This window comes from Pholcus phalangioides, unplaced genomic scaffold, assembly GCF_987345545.1.
Source record: "Pholcus phalangioides strain wild (caught in Gottingen) unplaced genomic scaffold, Ppha-v1.0 ptg000015l_1, whole genome shotgun sequence".
Taxonomy (NCBI): domain Eukaryota; kingdom Metazoa; phylum Arthropoda; class Arachnida; order Araneae; family Pholcidae; genus Pholcus; species Pholcus phalangioides.
The window spans coordinates 99,953,708-99,964,969 of NW_028301608.1; the positions used below are offsets into that span (position 1 = coordinate 99,953,708).

At 40.5% G+C, this 11,262-nt stretch overlaps 1 protein-coding gene across 1 annotated transcript; it reads right to left on the reverse strand.

The window, feature by feature from the left end:
- Positions 1-2,513: 2,513 nt before the first annotated feature.
- SdhB (Succinate dehydrogenase, subunit B (iron-sulfur)) lies at positions 2,514-7,317 on the reverse strand. The gene has a single exon (XM_089244936.1). The coding sequence runs from the start codon at positions 7,296-7,298 to the stop codon at positions 6,435-6,437; it is 864 nt and encodes a 287-aa protein (XP_089101062.1). The 5' UTR covers positions 7,299-7,317; the 3' UTR covers positions 2,514-6,434.
- Positions 7,318-11,262: the final 3,945 nt, after the last annotated feature.

An 11,262-nucleotide genomic window follows, 5' to 3' on the forward strand; every position in this document is an offset into this window, starting at 1 on the left:
ATTGTATAAGTTCTGTCAATATTCTGTTTATACAGGAAAAGCTATTCAGTATTTTGAGTTTATGGAAGTGTTTAATCGAGTGGCAGGGGCGTATGCAAGATTGACCTTTGAAGGGGGGCATACCAAGTTTGAGAGGGGTGCAATTAACATGTTCCTGAGAATTCTATTACCAAATTACAAAAAAAACATTTTAGCACATAACTGTATTTTCTTTCAATGTTTCAATAATTTTACCAAGATATTTAAAATTCAAGGAAACAGTTATTTTCCGGATATTATGCTGAGGTGAGCTCGGAAAGAAAAGTCATCACGTCTCCGCCGGGACTCGAACCCAGGCCCTCTTGCATACCGGGCAAGCATGCTACCATCTACACCACTGGAGACACATGAATCTGCCTTCCTAATTTCACGCACTGTGTCGTGAGGCGCTGAAGTAGAGGCATTAGTAGCCTCTCTTAACTTCAGGAAATGGCCCCCGGGTGGGACGGTTTAGAGAGATATAGATGCCTTTTTTCTCAGCCAGAGATATCAAGGAAAGTTATTTTCCGGATATTATGCCGAAATTATTACTCGAACCCAGGCCCTCTTGCATACCCGGTATGCAAGAGGGCCTGGGTTCGAGTCCCGGCGGGGACGTGATGACTTTTCTTTCCGAGCTCACCTCAGCATAATATCCGGAAAATAACTGTTTCCTTGATATCTCTGGCTGAGAAAAAAGGCATCTATATCTCTCTAAATATTTAAAATTATTCTTAATTTTTTATTGTTTTTGGGGGGTTGGGCACCCATGCTCCCCTCCCTGCATACACCTCTGCCAAGTGGCGGTCCACAGGTTTGATAACAATTTCTTTGAAGAGAGGCATTGTAAAAGAACTGTTGAAATAAGGACTTGACAAAACGTAAGTTCCCATGGTGACTGAATGAATGAACGCTAGGGGCTCTGCCACCGGACTTATCCCGTTGCCGAGATCTCTTCCAGCCCAGCTTCGTGGCAGAGTCTGGAACGAAGTGAGTGCACCTAACAGTCTGAGTGTGTAATTAGTGTTGTGCTTGATATTTCAGTGCTGTTATCTATATTTCAAATTGTAAGTGAAGTGTAATGATTAAATATTTGTTACGTTGTAAGCCTGTTGCTCTCTGTGGCGAGACTTTTCAACGGGGAGATCGGCTCGCATTCGCGCCTTGAAGTTGGAAACCTTCCCATGGTGACTACAAAATTAACTGGGCCATCTAAAGGTTTCTATGTGTGATCATTAAATTTGAGTCTGAAGACAATGCAAAATTGAATATCAACAGGAAATAGGGATAACAAAGTATTAGAAAAATGAGCATTATTTCTTATTATATGTGTGTAGATACAAAAATACACTTGACTCCATATTAATTTGGCTGGCACATTATTTTTTTTTACTTTTTAAAGTTCTGGTTTGAACCAAGGCTTGACGAATTCGAGGTGACAATTAGAAAATCGGTGCTGCATAAAATTAGTATGAGGATTACACAAAAATTCTGACTTTGTGAAAATTTATTTTTAAACAAGCGAAAGGTTAAGTAGAAAATTCAAATAAACATTATTTTGGAATCTATTTTTCCTTGAGGAAAAACATGTGCTTGGCTTGAAATAAATTTGACCGTGACTAATTTTTTTTGTCAAGCCATGGCTGAAACAATGCTTGATCCCTTTCGTGAAACACTTTTACAAAACAGATATAATACAGTTTTTCCTCCCTCTCTGTAGTATAGCAGGATATTGTGCTTAGCTTTGTGTGGTTTAATATTACAAATGCATTTGCACTGCCAATCACCATTATAACAAATAGTGACAAAAAAGTTGGCACTAAATAATTTGCCACAGTAAAATTGTGAGAACTGGTATTTTTAAAAACAAAAATTTCCAAAATTTATTATTTTTGGTCATAATTTTGTAATATAGTAATTGCATAATTCAAAAATCTAATATAGTCCTCCAACCACAAGATGAGACAGCTACGTTGTGGCGGACAATTCTATTTTTCTAGGTAAAGTGATTGATTTGTATCGAGAATCGCTTGTCAGCACCTAAGCTTTCACAGTTGGCTTTTAGAAAAGAATAGGATTGCCTGACATGAGACATATAGCCAAGTTTCATCCAGGGCTGTCTTAATAGGAGTATCATGAGGACCTCCGGGCAAAGTAGTTTTTCTGCAGCCCCCCCCCCCCACCTAGCTAGAAATGCTTACCAATTAACATGCTTTCTCCTGAAAATTTGAACCAGACCTCAATTTCCTAGGCTCCCAAGACATGCCCTAGTGGGCACGCGCGCGGGATATTATATAGAGCACATTTTTTTTATATTTGATGGTAGCCAAGTATTCTTATCCATAATAGTAATTTTAGAAGTGACTTTTTTTTAACCCTCAAAATGCTCAAACATAAGGCTTGTCTGGTTTTTGTTGTCTCCAATAGGCATTGTCCTGATAATCGACTAATACCCAGAATAATTAGCTAGTAAATTGACAAAAAAAATAAAAAAATTGAGCTTGAACATATTTATTGCTACTAAAAACCACCATATCGTTTACATCCATAAATTAAAACCCTGTAATCCAAAATATGCTACCTCTCTCAATGATTCTCAATGAACATGCAAATAGCTTCTCTATGGATATAATTTAATAAAACACAAAATTCATAAATAACGCTGTGCGATCTAGGTTTAAATAGATGAAATTAATATTAAATTTGGCATTTTGTTGACGTAAATCTCGCAATGAACATATTGGAAGCGAAGATAACAGAAAAATCTTTCGAATTTGGGTTATAATCGTCCCAATACAATGCTGAGGTAAATGAAAATAACCATTTTATACAAGTTTACCATCCACTGCACACACATTTAACATATTAAGGTGCTTAATTTAATTGGTCAGCTTTTCTCATGCATATGACAATTGGACAAAAAAATTTCAAATTCATGATGCAATTATTTTGGGAGAGAAAAAAAATTAATCCCTAATGATTTCCATGCTGCAATGGTTGTGTTCTAGGCCTGCAGTTTCTAATTAGGGGTCCACGGCCCAATTGAAGAATTATAAAAAAAAAATTGAAGCTAAGTTGAAACAAAAAATAATTGTAATAAATTAAAATGTTAAAATTAAACACACAAAAACACAGCTGGTAAACTGCAGCAGTAGTAATATAATTTGACAAAAATTATACTTGTGGTGACATCTCTTGATAGGGGAGTATGAAACATTGCTTTTGTTCTTTTGCAGTCCAGTAGATGGCAGTGCCATTTCACATCACATTTACTAGCACCAGATAGAATGCCCTCCATTGTTTGAGGATATTCTTGCTGGTAGATGGTGGTAGTTTCTGCTGCTATGAATGGTGGTACATGGCAGACACCAAGATTTCCGGGAGAGGGGGGTTTAGGACTAAAAGTATTTGGGAACCGCTGCTCTATTTCAAAACATGGGCAAAGATACGGGAAGGGGCCCAGTATTAAAGGTGGAGTCGTCTGATCTAACGTATATATGACATCGTGCCTCCCCCCGCCAGACTTTCAAGTCTATTTACTCCTATGCTTCAAAAAGTAATATGTGCAAGTTTTGAATGCATCACCCATAGTAATAGCAAGGGTTTGTTCTGTTCAGTCAAATTTGGGTCCGTTTTCCACACCCTTAACAAAATAAAAATTAATGAAATCAAAATGTGACATTTTCCTACAAAATGATTTTTTTTCACAAAAATTAGACTTTATATAAAAAAAATATGGACAGACCCCTATATAGGTATATGCAAAAGATGACACTTTGTGTGTGGAAAGGGGAGGGGTGAGAGAGGATTTATATATAAAGGATCGTGCTTACGTGCCTCTGTATGACAAATGACTTTCGCTGATTTGAAAAAAAAAAACTTTTATCACAGGGAACACATATCGGGTATTCACAATGCAACATAGATAGCTGTAAAACTTGATTGCATTTTCTTTTGAAGTGTTACATATTTTGCTGATTAATAAAGAAAGCACTTCTCGAAAAGCTAAGGTTCAAAAGCAGGAAATTATTTTTGACTTGCCTTATCTTTAAATTTTCATCATGGATTTGATCAGAATGAACTGAAACTGATGCTACAGCAATAACAAATGTAGGCTACAGTAAAAAAAAAAAAAACATCAACACAGGCTGGGGTCTACAGATCTTAGAATCCTTTACATTGGTATTATCTCAATCATTGTTCATGAGTCAGAACGAGGGAAAGGAAAAATATATTCACTACTGCTGAAACAAATACATCACATCATACATAGCTCATATAGGATTTCTTTTTGACTAGAAGCCAAAACAAACATATTTCTTCAACTGCTCACTCATTTTATCAATGCGATACATTTTTCCTCCTAACCACATTCTTTTGGCAGTTTTTCTGGACTATGTTTCACTTTTGATATACTTTCTGTGAAATAATCAAATTTTTATTTCAATTTATGAATTCTGATTTTATCTACATGCAATTAATTGAAAATAAATGCTTTTGTATTCAACAACATTGGCTATTTATTTGTCAGGGACTTGCAGTACTTCATTTTAAGCATTTTACCCTCCTTCGAAAGCATTTTAGGGAACAGCTATAGTATAATCCCTTTTCTTCTTGGTCCACCAATTTATTCCACATGCATTTTTTGTCTATTATTTCCTTAGGAACCATTCAAGTATTACGTCAGCGTCAATAAGGGGAGGGGGTTTCAGATTTGCTGACTTTTGATAAAAATGGGAGAGGGAAGAGTGTTTGAATGATGCTTATGCCCATAAACCACCTTTTTTAAACGATATGAAATACTTTTACTGGGACTGCCAAAACCAAGAAAAACCTTTCCCTAGTTTGGGGCACCTGAACTAGCATTCCCTTCTATTGACAAGTCCTCTATCAACGCCAGATAATAGATTCGTATATATAGTCTATTTTTTTATATAGTATACTATATAGATGGTCTTGCTTCACTTATAGAGAGTAGGGGAGAGGGTTGGCTAAACTTTCGTGTCACGTTACATGCATTGTCCTTGAGTGATTTGCTGGACTCCTGTACAAAAGAGGATACATGCTCTTTGAACGGAATTGAGATGAATTTCTCAGAGCAGTTTTGAGCCCTTAAATATAATTGAAATTAACAGGAATTTACTTCCATAACATATCAAGGACTTTCTGATATTTAATTTCTTTTAAAAATTTTTTTGCATCGAAAAACAAATCTGTCTCAGGAAGAGAGGGGGGCGGGGGTTATGAGCAATTTTTTTTGTTTTTAACTGCGTGTCTCTGATCCCAATATGTGTTAGAAAGTAGGGGGGGGGGGCAGAGCCGAGGAAATTTTGTCAAAGATGGCTGAACATTTGTTGACGTAATACGCGAATGGCCACTTAGGCTTCTGGGTTGTTACTTTTTTCATCATCGGTTATCATCTGAAGGTGACATCACATCTCAGTGGTAGTCATTTAATAATAAGCTTTAGTATTTAGTATAGACCGTCCCATTTGAAGAGCATGTTAAGTTTAGTTTTTTTTTTGTTTATTCATTTATGGTATATACTGTTTTCCCAGCATGTTACATTGCTTTTCCTGTCGGAATGTGTTATTTCAGATTTGTTTCATCAGGGGTTCCACATTTCACATTTTAATTAACTTTTAACATACTGGCCATTATAATTTCAACCTTGCAATTGTTTTTTACTGAACTCTTACGTTCCAGGATGTTATATTTTAATCGCAATCCCTTATTTTGTCTGAGGTTATTGTTTTTGATGTTTCTTTTTCATCACTGTTTTTTTCTTTGTTTTTAATAGCCATAGTATTATTTCTTTTTAGCTATGTGTTGGCGATTGTTTCTTTGGCAAGAAAGGCATCCAAAAAGTATGATCGTGTCTCACTCTTGACTTCTCATCATACTCATGTTTTTCTCGCCAAAGAAAAAAGAAAGTTGCTAAGTAGTAGTATACCATACACTGGAAATTTACCATTTTTGAAATTCACTGGTGCTTGTGTAATTTAATTGTGAGGGTTAACGAGCATCTGGAGTTGTCACCAGAGACGCATTTCTTGCTGCCAAGAGAATGCAATCAGGGGTAGATGGCACATATCATCAGTGTTTAGTATTTAATTCCAAAGTTGACATGATTTAATTTAACATAAGGAAATTAATAAATATATTGTTCTGAAATCTTGTACAATTTGCATTTTTTTTTCAAATGATGGCAGATCGGTATAAATTGAGGTAAATAAACCCAATATATTGAATCTACATTAGAAATAAAATAGGAACCCAAATGATATAGCTCTGAGCACGTCATCACAGGTAAATTCCATCTTTTAGGTGCAAAGTCAACAAACTATGTGGATTATATTGCTAGAAAACAGAGGGGGAAAAACATCCTCCATTTACAACATTCTACCAAATCGTATCTAGGCATTGCCGGACAGTTGTGGTTCGTCTTTCTTTGCGATACCCGATAGCAGCTTCTTCAATTCCCCGATAGCTCGGCCAGGATTGAGTCCCTTTGGGCAAGTCTTGGTACAATTCATGATGGTATGGCAGCGGTAGACAGAGAAAGGGTCTCGAAGCTTATCGAGCCTGTCTCCGGTGGCCTGGTCCCTGGAATCGATGACCCACCTGTAGGCCTGCATGAGGACAGCCGGCCCAAGGTATTTGTCCCCGTTCCACCAGTAGCTTGGGCACGAGGTCGAGCAACAGGCGCAGAGGATGCACTCGTACAAGCCGTCGAGCTTCTTCCTGTCCTCGATGCTCTGCAGGTTCTGCTGTTGGCCGAGCTTGGTGTCGCCGGAGGTCTTTTGAAGCCAAGGCTGTATGGACTTGTACTGAGCGTAGAAATTGTTCATGTCCGGGACCAGGTCCTTGATGACGTACATGTGGGGGAGGGGATATATCTTGGCCGGTTTGGAGAAATTCGTGTCGATCTTGCAGATGCAGGCCAGGGTGTTGACGCCACCTATGTTCATGGCGCACGATCCGCAGATGCCTTCCCGGCAAGACCTTCTAAAGGTCAACGTGGGATCCATTTCGTTTTTTATTTTTATCAACGCGTCCAGCACCATGGGCCCACAGGTGTTGAGGTCGACGCTGTAATCTTGCATCCGCGGCTTGTCATTCTTCTTGTCCGGGTCCCATCTGTAGACCGAGAATGTCTTGACCCGGGAGTTTGACGCCGTCGCGGCGCCACGTGATATGACTTTGAAATTTACGGCCATCAAGGATTTCGGAAACGAAAACAAACAACAGGCTGCCATCTTGCTTTTCGTCAAGTTCATTCGATGCGCCGGCGAGTTGTTTACTTCCACCCGGTAGGAAAAATCTACGGAGCTCGATGCGTCCTCTGTGTTATGGAGCTGGTCTGTGCTGCCATGTGTTCATCGAAGCAAAAAAAACTACGTTTATCAATCTACACTCAGCTTATGCTGCCATCTGCTGATTCGAATTCAAAACTATGAAATATATATAACTATAACTATGTTTATAGAAATATGGCACACATGTCGCCATCTTCTGATGGGAATTCACAACAGAATGGAATTAATTGCAGTTTACAGAGTTAGAACTAGATTGACCATATTTCTTCGAGATAAATACGGGACATTGAGATTCCAAATACGGGAAAATACGGGACATTGCTAATTATCGCCAAAAACGACGCCAAAACCAAAAAAAGCTGCCAAATATTGTTGAAATTACGGAAAAATCACAATGGCGGGAAATGATGCATTACTGCAAATTGCATTGGATTAAAATATATTAAACGAAAACAAAAAACGTTAACTAAGGCAAATGTGGAAGATTAATATTCTCATATATAGTTGTAATAATCATAAAATAATTTGAGTTGAAAAATAATGTCGATCTTTAACTTCAATAAAGAATAAAAATTCAAGTATGTAACGAATCTATTTTCCCAGTATGGATATTTTTACTAACTCTCTGTGGCCTTACAGCACCTAATGCGTTTTGTATGTTTATACGTTGTTAAAAGAAGTTGAGAAGAGAAAATCTATCTTCCAAGAGAAGAGAACGTGAGTTGGAATGTGGCTTCCGTTCTGTACGGTTGTCTGTTTTGAGTGTGCTTCGAAATAAAGTCTTCTTCGTTAAGCTCCGTAGTTTCGTGTATCAATTGGACATCCCTCCAATATCAAGTGATTGGGGATATTCCGCCACCTCACGGAAAAGAGACGCACCTTCAACGCGACGTCCCCCTTATAAAACTGGCGCCCAACGTCGTGGCTCGAACTCAAGGCAGTACGAAACGGACATTCGATCTCAACTGTGAGGTTCCTGATAGCTCCTAAAATCGAAATGGCGTACTTGGCCAAAGGTAAGAAACGTGATTTGATCCTACTCGCTCTAGAATTAGGAGAGGAAGTTCCGAATGATTCGCGTGTAGTAGATCTCAAGCATATAATAACAAAGTCCTCCGGTTATGAGGAAGAATTCGTGAAAGCCCTGCTGGCTACTATTATCGGAGAAAGAGAGGGAGAAGAAGAACGAGCTAGAATAGTTGAGGAAAGAGAAGAAGAACGAGCCAGAATAGCCGAAGAAAGAGAGAGAGAGGAAAATCGCTCTAGAATCGCTGAAGAAAAGGAACGAGCCAGAATAGCCGAAGAAAGAGAGAAAGAACGAATCGCACTAGAACGTTCGTTTGAACTTGAAAAGATGCGGTTGCAGCTCGAGTTTCAACGACTCTCGCAACCGGCAGAAGAGTCATCCGTGGCTCTCATCGATCAGCCCAAGTTCGACGTGAAGAGGTTGATCCCGAATTTCAATCCGAGTGAAGATGATATGTCGCTATTCCTAAAGTTGTTTGAAAGACAGCTAAAATTCTTGAAAGTGGAGAAGGTGAACTGGGTTGCGTATCTGCTGGGAGTTTTGCCGAATGAAGTTGCTAAACTCATTGCTCGAGAACCTGAAGATAAGGCTCATGATTACGACCACATCCGGGAGGTTCTCTTACGCCGTTTCAAGCTGAGTGCGGAAAGGTTCCGGCAGCTCTTCTCTACGCACAGAAAATCCCCTGGAAGTACCTGGAAGGACTATCACTTTGAGATCCAAAGTTATTTCGAAGGCTGGCTGTCCGAACTGAACATCAGCAACTTTGACGAGCTGAAAGATCTGATGATTTCGGATCAGATGAAGAAGAGGATCCCACCTGAAGTTAAAGAACATTTTCTGGATGTTTGGAGTGAGTGGACTACCCCTGATGAAATCGTGGAGAAGCTTGATGCTTATGATAACCTTCGAAACAAAAAGAGCGAGATGCAATATGAGAGGAAGAGGTTGCAGTCAAAGCAACATGAACCCCCTAGGTCCCCAGTGCGACAAAGAGACTTTCATTCTAATCAACGTGCGAATCCGGAATCGGAAGATGCAGGACGTCATCCTGTCTTAAGATGTTATGGTTGTGGGGAACCTGGTGTTACCAAGTCCCGATGCCGAACGTGTAATCCTCCAACGGATAGACCAGGACCCAGTGTCAACGCTTTGGACTTACACAGTTTATCATCCCATCCTAATACGGAATCGAAAGATGACAGTAGCAGTCATATCCTAAGATGTTACGGGTGCGGAGAACCTGGTGTCGTCAAGTCCCGATGTCGAACGTGCAATCCTGCCACGAACACCCCAGAAGTTAGTGTCGACGAGTTGGACTTTTACAGTTTCTCAACTGAGAGACGTCAAAGAAATGCTATCGAAGTCATGATCTGTCATAAGCGCGGAGCCGTGTGTGCTGACACGGGTGCCACACATTCGGTGGCAGGGGAGAAGCTATATCATCTCCTACAAGAACATGGTTTGCCCTTTTCCCGCAAGACTATCGTTATGAGACTAGCCGATGGATATGCTCGTAGAGCCGAAGTCCTAACTACGACTGTGGACATTAACGTCCAAGGTAAAGTGATTCCCACCGAGATGATGGTGCTACCACAGGCCAGAGAAAACCGAACCCTTCTCGGTACCGACTTTCTCAGTGATGCTGGTATCGTCCTGGATGTTCAGCAAGGAAAGTGGTACTTCTCTGAAGCTCCTGAGAAGCGACATCCGTTCGTCGAAGGCCCATCTGAAACCAGTGCCCTCCTGGCACTACCTGCTGAGTCACAATCGTGTCGACTTCGTGAACATAAAGGTACCCACCTTACCTCTCAGCAACGAGAACTTGATTCATCCCCGGCGGAGTTCAATTGATGCTTCAAGCCAGGGGGAGGCCCGATACCTTTCATCGAGCAGCGAGAACTTTATTCCTTCTCAGAAGAATCCCATAGATGTTCCAAGTTAGGGGGAGGAAGACCTTTCCTCAAGCACCAGATCAACAAGTGTGGTGATGACAGGGTATACCGCTGTAAAGGTGACCCTGGAGAAGGCTACGAAAAGTGTCGTGTTTCAAATTCTCGCTCGACCTTGCGAGGAAGGCATGCTTGCTATAACTGCGGTCGACGTGGACACGTTGCCCGAAGATGTTGGGATCAGATAGTGTGTTACCAGTGTGAAAATCGTGGTCATATTGCTCGTAACTGTCCAGGCAGCCACGCTGATAAACTATCCAGCAAAATTGGTAAGGGAGCCGAGCAGTGTGAGCTGTTGAACTTCATTGTAGTGGAGAAGAGTGCACGGACTCTCCACGACTCCCAACATGGGAATGGTGTTTTGGATAAGATCATTGAAAACGTTGAATCTATTCAGGAAGCTGATTTCCTAAACGGGAGGAAACGAGAACTCGTCTTGAATCCGGTAAAGCAGTACCGATTCCAAAGGGAGTTGACTCCATTACGAGATGCTGAGACCACAACCGTGGTTACCCGGACCCCAAGAGAGTGGCGTCCTTCAAAAGTGCATCCGGACCCTAGTCGACGTCCCAAGAACCGGTGTGACTCGAGAACTGAACTTCGACCTGAGACAAGAGTGTCAGCAGTTGCCCGGAGCTTCCCGTTCTGTTCGTCAGGAACTACTCCCAAAGGAGAGATGGCTGTTACTGGCTCCTCGCCGAGACGTCGTCGGAGCCAGAGGGGGAGATTGTAACGAATCTATTTTCCCAGTATGGATATTTTTACTAACTCTCTGTGGCCTTACAGCACCTAATGCGTTTTGTATGTTTATACGTTGTTAAAAGAAGTTGAGAAGAGAAAATCTATCTTCCAAGAGAAGAGAACGTGAGTTGGAATGTGGCTTCCGTTCTGTACGGTTGTCTGTTTTGAGTGTGCTTCGAAATAAAGTCTTCTTCGTTAAGCTCCG

Excerpts from the sequence above, each read along its gene's own strand:
- SdhB (XM_089244936.1), bottom strand. The coding sequence starts at position 7,298 with ATGAACTTGACGAAAAGCAAGATGGCAGCCTGTTGTTTGTTTTCGTTT.